The sequence below is a fragment of the Lissotriton vulgaris genome, chromosome 9 (assembly GCF_964263255.1).
Source record: "Lissotriton vulgaris chromosome 9, aLisVul1.2, whole genome shotgun sequence".
Lineage (NCBI taxonomy): Eukaryota > Metazoa > Chordata > Amphibia > Caudata > Salamandridae > Lissotriton > Lissotriton vulgaris.
The window spans coordinates 926,681,899-926,695,895 of NC_141697.1; the positions used below are offsets into that span (position 1 = coordinate 926,681,899).

General features: G+C 44.3%; 1 protein-coding gene across 10 annotated transcripts in view; it reads left to right on the forward strand.

Moving 5' to 3' along the window:
• LOC147692538 (galectin-4-like) overlaps positions 1-13,997 on the forward strand; it is a 158,687-nt gene that overhangs the window by 59,594 nt on the left and 85,096 nt on the right. For all 10 annotated transcript variants that reach the window (XM_086938757.1, XM_086938756.1, XM_086938760.1 and 7 more), the window contains exons 3-4: positions 5,307-5,511; positions 8,173-8,328. In XM_086938757.1, the coding sequence (XP_086794883.1) occupies positions 5,307-5,511; positions 8,173-8,328 (361 nt within the window). The remainder of the gene's footprint in view (positions 1-5,306; positions 5,512-8,172; positions 8,329-13,997) is intronic.

Genomic DNA, 13,997 nt, shown 5'->3' on the forward strand with positions numbered 1-13,997 from the left:
ACGTGCTCTTTAGGTTACAGTTCGTTTATTTAATCAAAAGCTTTTTTTCTTCTACATTTGTTTGTGAAAAGCTTTTCAAAGAGTTTTGTTTTTGTCTCTGTGCAAAAAATATAATTTAAGGAAGAATGCTTGTTTACGTTTACATTACTTTCCGAATGCGTTTATTTCACATAGCGCTAACGTGCTGCCTTGCCTGTTTCTTAGCACTATTAGATGCTGAACGGAAATAGAAATTAAAAAAATAAATAAAGCTGTCTCCAGGCCGCTACAGATAACATATTTAACATTGTTTATCCAAGGGCGTATCCTTGGAGGGCGCTTACATTCTGAAGTGCATTTTAGCCCTAGATTTGAGTAGAAATCCCATTGTTTACCAGATAAACCAATGCAGTATCCCATTATCCTATATAAGAGGCAGGTTTCTGAGCAGACTCCGTTTTGGCAGCAGAGCACAAAGTTCTTTTTAGGACTAAACGGTGCACGCAGGATATTTCAAGAAGGGTGTACCTTTTCCAAGACAGATTCTAATAGGACATCTAGGAACATAGTGCCTATATAGGCAACACTCCCCACCCAAAGCGAAATAGCATGCATAATGGAATAAATAAATACACAACACAAGTTTTTGGTTGGCAACATATTGCTGTAGGTTTATTCCATACAAAAGTATGCAACATGGTGGGTTATCTTACAGGCGATACAAGGGCAGGCAGCTGTGACTAACCTATGCTGCCCTGCCCGCAATCAGTGCTACCAATTACGATGTGGTCCCCCTTCCTAGGATCACGTGGACCACTAGACCACCATCTTACTCACGCCCCTTTCAGGGCGCAGCGCTGCAAGTCCAGCCCCCGTTTATTCAGGCTTACAACCGCCCTAGGACTAGCGGGGCGCCAACGATTTTCTTCCAAGGACCTGCCATGAGGAATCCTGGGATTTGGCACTGGCACCCCTATTGTGCTCCTGAAGACGTACCCTTCTGTACTCTTCTGCCTCCAGATTGCCCTGTAACTCCGGCTGCAACACAAAAGAAAACATTGCAAGGTCCTACCTAGCCATGCTCCCCATCCAAACGTCTGGTAAGTGGCAGGGCGGGAGATGGCATGTCCGACGCAAAGAGGGCGCCAGAAAGGCTGGGGGAGGTATAAGTACCTTCCCCCAACCCTCTAGCGCTGGAAATAACATGACCCTTGCACCAGCCAGAGGGACTCCTCCCCGGGTCCCTTGACTAGAAGGGGTGCTGGTGTGCCTAAGTGGCACTAAGGGGGCCGCCCTTTTAGGTGGCACACTGCGTGAGCCGCGGGCAGCCACATTTTGTCACCCGTATCAGGAGAGGATGTGGCCTAACGGCCAGAGCGGTTCGACCTCGAGCTTGAGGAGCCGGGTTCGCGTCGCAGCACAGACGCTCAACATCCTGTGATTCTGGGCAAATCACTTAATACCCCTGTACCTAGCAAAATGAATGCGTCCCTGTGTAAGGCAACTGATGCTCATATAAAGCGCTCTGATACCTTCGGTTCGAGCTATATAAAACCAACAAAAAAAATGTCACTGAGGAAATATCTTGTAAGGACCTAAGATCTGTACCACAACTTCTTCTGCAGCTGAAACTCAATACCTTGGGCACTAATAATGAAATAACCCTTAAATAAAGGGAACGGTTGTAATCTAAAGAACAATCAGCAAATTGAATGTTTTTTCATCATAATCGTAAAAAACAACTTAATTTGATGGCTGTTTTAGTTCATTTAAGAGAGCTAACATTAGTGTTTCGCCGAAGTAGAGAATACAAAAAACTGTTGTTTCTTACAGTTATTGGATCAAAATAGTTCAATTTAAATACAGTTTCAAATGAGGGTATACATATATGTGATGGATATTAACATCTACCAAAAGCTAAAACACAGACAGATCATTTTGCATACCTAGTGCTTACATTTGAGGAATAGTCAAGAAGCTACAAGTTACTCTGGTTTACTTTGGAGGCAGTTTCTGGACTTAAACATGTCCACTCTGATCCAGCCCTTTAACATTAACTTGATCCATTATCACATCTACTAAGTTGATTTATGGAAAGCCTTTAATGCAGCGAGAGTAAGAACATGTACAGGTCACTGTTTGGTCAATAGTTACTTCATTAGTTTCTACGTTTGGGCTTTTGTATTGATACTATAAAGACTTCTTGGGAAATTCGATATATTGAATCCTCTTTCCAGTAACCTTTTCCTTATTATTTTCAGGGGATTAGATTTGTAAGCATAAAGAGATGAGGATTTCATCTCCCATCTTGTCATTTCAGCCAACCTGTAGCAGCGCGTGAAGGGTTCTTTTCTTCCTTGCTCGCTGGTAAATGTAGAAACGAGGCTCGGTTTCGACACATCAGTCAAGGTGTGGTCCTGAACTCGCCCAACCTGTTCAGCTTGATGAGTAATCATTCGTCTGCACTAAAAGCAACATTCAAATACGCCCCAATACTTGTATGTACAATGGGCCTCCTTTACGAAAAAATTACGCAAGTGCTGCACTAAGCTTTTTAGCGGCATCATTTTCAAAGCACATGGATGCGTCGTATTAACAACAATACGACACATCCCTGTGCTGTACCCGGCGTTGCATCGTATTAACAACAATACGACACATCCCTGTGCTGTACCCGGCGTTGCATCGTATTAACAACAATACGACACATCCCTGTGCTTTACCCGGCGTTGGCAAACAAATGGCTGCCATGCACTTACAGAGGCACCCTTGCGTCATGATTGTTTTTGTGCTGGGAGGGGCACCTTACTGTGCAAAAACAATAATCGATGGCATTTTCCTCTTTCTATGCAGCACGCATGGAAAGAGGACAAAACGAGGGAAATAAAGGCATTTCTCCTCGTTATACCACTCCTACGCCTCCCCTGGGGAGACATAGGATTCTGAAGCATTCCCACCATTACAAACCGTTTGCAAATCTGGGAACCTATCATGTTCAATGGATGTTGTATGGATTGGAAACACCCACAGCAACACCCATGGAACGCCCCTTTCACGCAGAGGAATGCGTGAAGGGGCCCATATTTACAAGGCCATGAAAAGTCACGTAGGGTGACTTTAGGTGGCCTTGTAAATATGAGCAGGCACAGTGCACCGTCAGTACTTTAAAAAAAAGTTATGCACCGGTGGCTCAATGGCCTTGTAAATGAGGCCATAGGGGGCTTATTTACAATCTCCTTGCGCCACAAGGGCGCTTCTTTTATTATTGGCAAAAAGTGATGTCCCGGCGCCGTAAGGGGCTTGTAAATAAGCCCCTAGATATTTAACTAAGTTGTTGACCTGTTTATTCAAAGGGCCTTATTTACAAGGAATTAACGTGGCGTGTTGCTGCAAGCCATTTGGCTGCGCAGTGCTGAGTTAATTCCGAAGCAAAGGGATGCATCATATCTACAACGATATGACGGATCCCTTTGCTCTCCCCTGCACTGGCACACAATTAGCTGCCATGCACTGACGCAGGCACCCTTGCACCATGGTGCTTGGGTGTCAGCGTCAAGGGGATTATTGTTTTTGTGCAGGAAGGAACACCTTCCTGCACAAAAACAATCACAAGCGGTGATTTCCTCTTCCTATGTGTGCGGCAGAATGCAGCACGCATAGAAATAGGAAAAAAAAAGGAGAAATTAAAACATTTCTCCTCGTTGGGCCTCCCTATGCCTCCCCTGGGTAGGTGTAGCATTCTGACACATTTCCAGGTTTACGATTCCTCATAAATCTGGAAATGTATCTTGTTCCATGGGTGTTGCGTGGAAACACCCACAACAACACCCATGACGCGCCCCTTTCATGCAAAGTGTTAGGTGTAATGGGGCCACATTTACAAGGATACAAAAAGCCACGCAGGGTGGCTTAAGGTGTCCTTGTAAATATGGGGCAGCAGGTTGTGCCACCGGTGCGTCACAAAGAGTGCCACACCTGCGGCGCATGGGGCTTGTAAATAAGCCCCTTAGATTCTCAAAAGAGTATGTGGTTAGTCTGTGTGCAGTCCCCATATGGGTAACCTGAATAAGTTCAGCCTGTAACAGCATTGTCTGCATGCATGTAGTTTCTGTAGGGCTAGCATTCCTGGATAGCTTTAGTTTATATGAGATAAGTCAGTAAGGATGTGCTAATTATGGCTGGACATAGCATAATGTGTTGTGTGGACACAGCCTACGAGTATAGGTTGTGCTGGTGTCGTCAGTATGGTTATAGTTTGCATGATTGTGTTCCTAATGGGCTTGGTCCATTTGCATTCAGTATGTATGGGAGCAAATGGTTTGAAATATCTGCATGTAGTATGAATTGGAGTAGCATCTGTGTTTGTAATATGCATGTAGTCTCTGTGAGTACAATTTATGCATGTGTAGTTTATATGTGTGTAACCTGCAGGTGTATGTTTTGTATGCATGTAAGCCTGTATTATTATAGCAGGTATGCATGTTGTCAATAACGGGTAGCCTGTCTGGGAACAAATTAATAAGTATTTGCTGTAGTTTGGGTGTAATCTGCATGCGCGTACTCTGAATATGCGCAATGCCTGAATAGGTTTAGTATGTGTGGTTGGAAACTAAATGAGTGTGTTCTGCGTTAGTGTACTACACAGGTGCAAAGGGGATAGGCTTTATGAATGGGTGTTTGATTTTAGCACACTGCGGCTCAGAACTGCAGCATGGTCTGACTTGATAACCATTCGTTGAAGATACGATTGTGGCAATTTCACACTTCCATCCACTTTCCCACGGGCATCCTCTTAGAAGGTGAGAACCCAGACCTAATGGCAAATTCCCTGACATCCAAGATGGCCTTTGTCCACAACTACAACTGTAAATAAGATGCTTCTCTCCATGCACATACCTATGTGCAAACCTGATGTGCAGCTGGCGTAAAAGTGCAAGATTCAAACATGAGCCGCTAAGGCACATGTTCACGAAAGGAGGGATCCAGCTGTGCTAAAAGGAGCAGTGATGGTATAGAGTTGTCTGTTAAAACAGTAACTACTTGTGCTACCCAGTAGACAGTTGCAGTAGATTTAAGCAGTTTCTACTCTCATGAGATTAATCCTTTGGTAATATTATCAGCTCTGGTTCGTTTCTGGGAGACGTGGTACAATGATTATCAGGACGTACTTGCTAGTGGTGAAACCAGGTTAGATCCCCATGATACACATTTGTGAAATAGCAAATTTAATACTAGATATTTTTATGCAAATTGTATATGAAAATACTTACCTAAGTGAGCGATGTTGAATGTGCACCCTGGTTGATCTTCCTTCCTGATTCTTGCAGGTTTCACATAAATTTCCAGTGTGGACAGTCTGATGATTCAGACATTGCTCTGCACTTCAACCCTCGCTTTGGCTGGTTCGAAAAAGTGGTCTTCAACAGCTTAGAGGGAGGATCATGGTGCAGCGAAGAGAAGAAGCATGAGATGCCATTCAAAAAGGGGGAGCACTTTGAGGTGGTCTTCGTCGTCAAGCAGGACTCCTACCAGGTAGAGGACATATTCTAGGTGTTAATCCTCCTATGTAAAAGTTTTGACTTTTCCAAAAACAAACTCCCAAAACAGGAGTTTGTTTTAGGGGAAGCAAAAACTAATGACCCCAACATCAAAGGAGTTTTCTCCAAAAGTGTGGAGGTAATTTTTTTAATTGTCTTTATCTGCTTGAATATTCCTGGCGGTGAAGGACAGTAAGAAAAAAACATCTTCCACCCACTCTAAAAAGAGTGGATGGTCAGATGGCTCACTTCCAATGGCCCTTACCGCATCAGGTGTCAGAGAAAGGTTTGTGCCAATAGAGAACATTCGCCTGTCTTAAAATAAGGCAGGTGGACCATGAGTTTGGTGGACAGTTTACTTTATTGCCAGTTGCATTAAATTGGGTCCTAAGGGAAGCAAAGCCATTGACAGTGACCACTGGAGGTCACAATAGTCTTTAATACCAATATGTGGTCACTTCTGCTCCAGACTAAAGAACATTGTACAAGTCATATTTATTTATACTGAACATTACGTTCTTCCCTCCAACATCCTTCGCCACCTCCATCACTAAGAACCTTTTTATAGGACTAGACCATACTGTCCAGCTATGTGTGCAGCTGTAAAGAGACACCACCCTTTCTCACCATGCATTATGATTACATATAGAGAATAATATTTAGGAATATGATGAGTTGTCTGTCCTACTAGCTCACCCTAAATCTGATACCATAGAGAAATGCTTTCAGCCCTTTAAATTACTCACTCCTTCCCTCAGAAACACTAACTTTCTTTTTGTGCATTCTTGTACTGGTACCTTTATTCTTAAGATGTACAAAAAGGGGTGGTGATGGACGGAGCATCTGAACCCATCAAACACTCACACCCAGTCAACAGATCTGGGTTTAATCCATCACCGTTCTTTAGCCCACTCCGCCACCCCAGTTCAGACATGGCCATATGCAAATCAGTCTGACCCTGTGCCTCATGGGAACAGTCCAGCCGAACTGCCAAGCCATGCCTTCCCTGGACCTGAAACAAGCTTCCGAGGACTGGTTTCTAGCATTTCAGCCTTCTTCAGCCCAGCTTGCTTGAATCCAGTGGCAACTTGAGCAAGGGACACACGTCTGAGCATACCCTGCCAACTTATGGCGAACAAAGTGGTACAAAAGGGGGTGGTGATGGACGGAGCATCTGCATCAATCAAACACTCACACCCAGTCAACAGATCTGGGTTTAATCCATCACCGTTCTTTAGCCCACTCTGCCACCCCAGTTCAGACATGGCCATATGCAAATCAGTCTGACCCTGTGCCTCATGGGAACAGTCCAGCCCGAACTGCCAAGCCATGCCTTCCCTGGACCTGAAACAAGCTTCCGAGGACCGGTTTCTGGCATTTCAGCCGTCTTCAGCCCGGCTTGCTTGAATCCAGTGGCAAAGTGAGCAAGGGATTCACGTCTGAGCATACCCTGCCAACTTATGGCGAACAAAGCGGTACAAAAGGGGGTGGTGATGGACGGAGCATCTGAACCAATCAAACACTCACACCCAATCAACAGATCTGGGTTTAATCCATCACCGTTCTTTAGCCCACTCTGCCACCCCAGTTCAGACATGGCCATATGAAAATCAGTCTGACCCTGTGCCTCATGGGAACAGTCCAGCCCGAACTGCCAAGCCATGCCTCTCCATGCTCTCCACACTACTGAATTCAAGCTATCCTGGCTGAAGACGGCTGATAGCCAGAAACCGGTCCTAGGATGCTTGATTCCGGTCCAGGAAAGACACAGCTTGGCAGTTCGGGCTGGACTGTTCCCATGAGGCACAGGGTCAAGGCTGATTTGCTTATGGCCTGTCTGAACTGGGGTGGTGCGGAGTGCAAATAAACGATGGATTTAGGCCCAGATCTCTGTACTGGGGTGAATGTACGACATTGTTCTGCATTCTGTCCATCAATTGTTGTTTTTGTATTTGTTTTTGCATTTATTCTTAAGATGGCATTGTTCTGTCAAACCAGTAGCAAGCCAGAAACTGTAGTCTTAGACCTTCCTCTAATTGGGCCTTACTGTTCACACCAGCAGTGATTATTCGAGATTGCTCTGCTGGCAGAGTCTTCCCTTCCCCCAGCAACCTTGTTTGATCTAGCACACACATTTTCAGGTAGCAACCCCATGCACGCAGTCCTCTCTGAAAACTATCCCAAGCAACTATAAGATATTTCAAAGATGCAGTGGAGGTTCCAGAGTGCTGATGAAAGCATCCAGTATGGATCTGTTGTTAGGAGCAGGGACTACAATCTGTAACTTGGCCTAGGATACTATCAGCCCTGTCTTCAGTCTTAATTATGCTTCTCCCAACAAGAGTGTGCAGTTGTTTGAATGAGTCCCAATAGAAGCATGCAGCAATCATCTACTTCAGAACAAATTAAGTAACAGCACTGTCTGCGTTTTATTTCTGGTGTTGTCTCAAACAAATTAAAGATATCTCCCAAAATGGGAATGTCCATCATTCAGTACTCTTAAAACACAGTCAGGGGATGGTGTGTTCTAGATAAGCCCTTGCGTAGCAAAACAGCCTATACCATAGTATTGTATAGAAATTATATAGAAATTCTGCAACATTTTGAACCTCTATCACTTATGTCAACTAAAGGTGTGCCATCTCTCTTCTGATAGGTAAACGTGGACGGCGGGTCATTCTATGAATTTAAGCACAGGATTCCGCTTGAGCGTGTGGAGTTCCTTCAAGTGGCTGGAGACGTCACCATTGAGTCCATCAAATTTGGTGTCGAAGCTGGAGGATTTGGAAGCAACATGGTCATAACGAGTGGGGTGAGTTCAGTCCAGCGAGGGTTTATGTGCTGGAAATCATACCTTTCTTGTGCACAGTCCTGGTACCCGCCAGGATATATTGGTTGAATGTGATTCCTTATCCTCAGACTCTGGTTCCTATAGGGATTCTACAGCCATTCTGGAGGATAAATCCCAGGCAAATCTCCCTCTTTAAGCAACACTGTATCAAGTTGGAATGATGCAGGGTTAAGTAACAAGTGCAATACGCGTGAGTGGTTAAACTTTCTATCTAGGTTTCATATCCTATGTTTACAAGAAACATGGTCTGTTGATACCATACATCTTAATGGTCTTAAAACATTTTATTCTCCAGCAGTTTCCTGGACTTGTGGGAAGCTCAAAGGTGGTTTATGTATTTATATTTAAAAAGTGTTGGCCTCCTTCAATATTTTAGTGATTTCGACCAAAGTATGTTGTCAAATTATTTCCATTCAGATTACATCGTCTACTACTTTGGCGATATTACATTTTTATAATAATGCCTGCTTGAGGGATATCACTTCCACCCTCCATCAATTAGATACCGACCCTGAGTTATTATTTTTAAATGACTGCAGGGAATTGATCATTTTATGGGGTGGGGATTTTAATCTCCGATTATAGCCCCAGCCATCCAACAAAGTCTGAGTGTTGGATGCTCCAGATAAAGGTGACTTATGCTCCAGATAGAGGTGACACCACTCATTTTGTGCATTCAGGTTATGGGGATCGGTTAAATGATTGACTTTTTAAATACAATCGGAGTTCTTGCAATGAACTAACTATTCCCCATGTCGAAGTTAAGAGCACTTTTAACGGGCGAGGGGAGAACAGTGTCATGGATTATTTGCTGTTCTCTCCGCGCTATTCAGCGATGGTCTTAAATTTCACTGTCCATGACATTCTAATTAGTGATCACTTCCCACAGAGTGCTGCTTTGAATATTAGTCTTATCTATCAACAGGGTGTTAATCAATGTGTATCAACTGTGGAGAACATTGAAATCTACCGCCTCAACTGGTACTCTTTGAGATGGGCTATGATAAATCTAACTAAATTTCTAGAAAATTAAATTTTAAATCAGTGTGGCTTTTGATACCTGTTTGAATTAGTTTGCCGAGGGACATAAAGTAATTGACGCCTTTGAATAAATTAAAAATGGAATGAAAGCAGAGCTTACTGCGATTTGGAACAATACTGGTTCGGGGAACTGTGGTTGGTTTGACTCTACCTGCACTAAGGCCCATAGGAGTTTTGAAGTAGCCGTAGGTAAACAACCCATGTCCATCCAGGAAGTTCGGGAGTGTAGAAATGCATGCAAACTTGCCACTAAACTCGTAAAAAGTTTGAACGAGTAAGCTTGGAACAACCTCCTTGAGGCAAGCCTGAAGAACGATAATACGACCTTTTGGCGCATTATCAACTCCCCATTTCTAAAATCAGCAGACAGCCCCCATATCAAGATTGCATCTCAGGGGCTGAATGGCTATTCTATTTTTCTAATCTCTACTTAAAACAGGAGGTCAGTGCTACTGCTCTACCTACAATGGTATCCAGGAGCGATTCTGCATTAACTCCTCTCCCGTCCCACCAGATTTACCCTAACTGCACCCTAGACTAGGGTATTTAGGCTCTGAAGGCGAGCAAAGGAGGCAAAGCACCGGGCCCCGATGGTAAACCCATCGACTTGTTTAAATCTAACATCGACTTTGGGGCCTCCTTTTAACACTACTTTTCAGAGCCTGCGGAATGGAGGATTTTAAGTACTTGATCAGAGTCACTCATAGTTCCCATATTCAAGAAGAGAGATCACAATAGTCCACCTCAATATAGACCTATCTCCCTGTTGGACTCCTTAGTCAAGGTGGCTGGTCGTATTCTTTTAGGCAGACAGCAGGACTGGGCTGAATCCAATGGTATTATCTCGGATTTGCAGTATGGATTTCGCTCAAGCATAGGGACAATCGAGCAGGCTAGTAACCTGAACTTATTAATAGGGAAATATGTGCATACTAAAAGAGACAGCTTGTTTTTAGCATTTGTAGATTTATCCTCTGCTTTTGACTTTCTTGTGCATAACAAATTATGGTCAATAATGCTTACTGTGGGCACAGACTATACAATTGTGAATTTCCTAAGACACTTGTACACATCAGGCAGGGCAAGCGTACGTAACGGTTTAAATGGTGAATGTGCCCATCCCCTTAGCATTGAAAGAGGAGTCCAGCAAGGATGTGTAGTTGCCCCTTTTTTGTTTAACTTATACATTAATAGTTTAAGGAGAACACATGAAAGTAAATTTATTGACCTCCCTCAAGTTGGGCATCGACCTATTCCGGCACTTCTTTATGCCGATGACGCTGTACTAATGGCCCGTACTCCTTTGTGCCTACAGCAACTACTAAATGATTTTGCCCAGTTTATGCTGAATCATGGTTTGAAAATTTACATTTGTAAAACTTTTGTTATTAAACTTGGGAAAAGAGTTACAAATTGTCGTGGCATCTTTATTGAGATTACCACGTTTATGTTTTCACACACATTCTCTTATTTAGGTATTCTATTTAATAAAGAAGGGAATTGGAATAGTGCAGTCAAATCCAGGCGGCTTCAATTTCTTAAAAGCACTGAGACTTTGCTTAACTTCTCTAGAAAGTTGAGCATTAAACACCCAAGAGAAATGATGACGATCTATAAGGCCAAATGTAGGCCAACAGCCGTGTATTGGCCAGGGCTATGGGGTTTTGTGAATGTGGACATACTCCAGATGACAGAAAATGCATATTTAAGGAATCTTCTTGCTCTCCCAAAAAGTTTTTCAACCTGTGTCTGTCATTCTGAATTGGGAGTACTCTATCTAGCAGACTTGTTTAAGACCCAGCCAGTTCTGCTCTGGCATAAGATCTGGACATATGAATACACAGAGCGTAATCACTCCATTGTAAAGGATTGCCTCAGTTCTGCATGTGCATTTAAAATTCCCTGGCTCAAATTTGTTCGTGACCTTCTGACCGATATCGGCCATCCTGGGTATTTTGACCACCCAGAGCTTTTAAATAGCATCTCAAGCAAAGCTCTAAAACTGAAATGTAACTCTTTAGTCAAAGGAATTGAGGTTATCCTCTGTGTTTATTAAACCTTCTATTTTGAAGAATCAACTGATTCTGACCAGCTATGAAATGCAACCATATTTAGCTAATGGAATGGAAAGGTATTTGTAGAGCGCATGGCTACCCGGAGGCCTCCCAGCGCTAAGTCACCAACACAGGGGCCATAGGGACTAGGAAAAGAGCAAGGTCTTTAGTTGCCTCCGGAAAGCCATGTGGTCCGAAATTACGCAAAGATGGAGAGGCAGGGAATTCCAGAGTTTGGAGGAATTATATGAAAAAAGTCTGCCACCACTCCTGGATTTCTTGATCTTAGGGATCTCTGCCAGATGAAGATCATCTGATCGAAGGTTCCGGCTGGCTTTGTAGGGATGGATCATGGTGGAGATCGTGGATGAGCTGAATCCTTGCCACGCTTTGAGTACCAGGCAAAGAGCTTTAAACCTGATCCGCTCCTGAACCGGGAGCCAGTGGAGGGTACGGAGGGCCGGTCTGGCCGACAACCTGTTGGGGGTTCCCGTCAGCAGTCTTGCTGCGCTATTTTGAATGGTCTGGAGTTTCCTGACTGCGGAAATGGGAGCGCCTAGGTACAGTGCGTTCCTGTAGTCCAGTCTGGAGAGTATTAGTGATTGGACCAATACTTTCTTCGCTACCGAGGGAAGGAGGGGCAGAACCTTTCGTGCCATTCTAAGTAAGCCGTAGCAAAGGGCTGCTGTTTTCCTGGCTTGGGTTCTGAGACTAATATCCTGGTCCAGCCAAACCCCGAGGCTCTTAATTTCTGATTTTGGGGTAGGGACTGGGCCCATGTTAGGGGGCAACATCAGGCTGGGATTAAAACTGATAGTGTTACCCAGGATCATCATCTCTGTTTTTCCTCCATTAAGTTTAAACTGGGAGCCATCCATCCAGTTTGAGATGTCATTTAGACAGGAGTAGACCACCAGCTGAGTATCATCAGCGTAGGTGACTATACGAATGCCATGAGGATCTATTCTGGTTGCTAGCGGGGACATGTAAACATTAAAAAGGGTTGGGCTGAGCGAGGAACCCTGGGGCACTCCGCACCGGAGGGGTGTAGATTTAGAAACAGTATTATCATCGAAAACCTGATAGGTTATACGCTCTAAAAAAAGAGGCTAGCCATTGGAGTGCTGTGCCATCCACTCCTATGTTTCTGAGTCCAAGATTTTCCTGCTCTCCTCAATCACTGTCAATAAAGCTGTTTCAGTACTCTGGTGTGGCCGGAAACTGGTTTGGGAGGGAGGGAGCAGGTTATGGCTTTCGAGAAATCCAGAGAGAGATGAATTAACATGTTTCTCTGTTACCTTGCTTATGGCCGGAAGAAGGGATATGGGGCGATAGATACCCAAATCTGCTGGGTCCAGATTGGGCTTTTTTGGCAGAGCTTTGACCCTTGCCTCTTTCCATTTAGGGGGAACTAATCCGGTGATAGGCGAGGCGTTAATCAGGTTTATCAGGATGGGGGCTATATTTGGCATGGCCTGTTTCAAGATGTTCAAGGGAGCGGGGTCGGTGGGGGAGCCGCTCTTTACCGTAGTCAACACAGAAGCAATGGATTCTTGAGTCATGGGTGGAAAGTTCTCTAGGATATGTTGAGGAGACCCTAATTGGGGATTCGTCAAGAGACAAGGAGGGAGGTCTTCCTCGGTCTTGGTTGGGAGGGATTCAAGAATCACTTGGATTTTTTAATTAAAATACTCTGCAAGTTTGTTACACCGTGTGCCGAAGGGATCTGAAACTGGTGTTGGAAGGGGGGCTTTAAGTAACTTTTTGATAATGTTAAAAGTTTCTTTGGGCGAGTTGGATGCAGCTAGGATTCTGTTCTCGTAGTAAGATGCTTGCGCTTTCCTTAATTCTGCTTTATAGGCAAGAATGGCTAGCCTATAGTCCTGCTTTTCTTAGAGAAGAAAGTCTCTCCTCCAATGTCTTTCCTTCACTTTACATTGCTGCTTTAGGGTGCGCTATTCTGGAGTGAACCAAGGGGCATTACGGGGCACATCGACTTCTTTATCTTGGTCTTTGGAGACCATGTTGAGTGACTCCTTAATCCAGTTGAGGAAGTCCTCATTGGCTTGTATCGGGCATAGGTTTGAGCTGGGTAAAGTCATTTTCAGCTCCTGAGACCATTTCTCTATGGGGAGTTTGTTCCAGGGGCGGCCTAGTGTCCAAGATGGTTGCATCAGGGGCCTGGTTATCTGGGGTAACCAGAGCAGGCTTACCAGAAAATGGTCTGTCCAGGGGAGAGGAATAGGGTCAGTTCCCTTGAGGTCGGCTAAGCTAGAGAACACTTGGTCCAGAAGGTAACCTTTGGTGTGTGTAGACTTGTTAACTTTTTGAGAGAGATTAAGCGAAAGAAGATCTCTGGTCAGCTCATCTGCATTGTGAGCTTGTGGCTCATTGAAATGAAGGTTGAAGTCTCCCAGGATCGTAAAATTGCCCGAAACACTGGCCAAATCGATCGTGGCCTCAAGCAAGGAGTTGTTAAACGACCCTAATGGCCCGGGAGGACGATAGATCAAAATGCCTGTGAAGGCGAGAAGA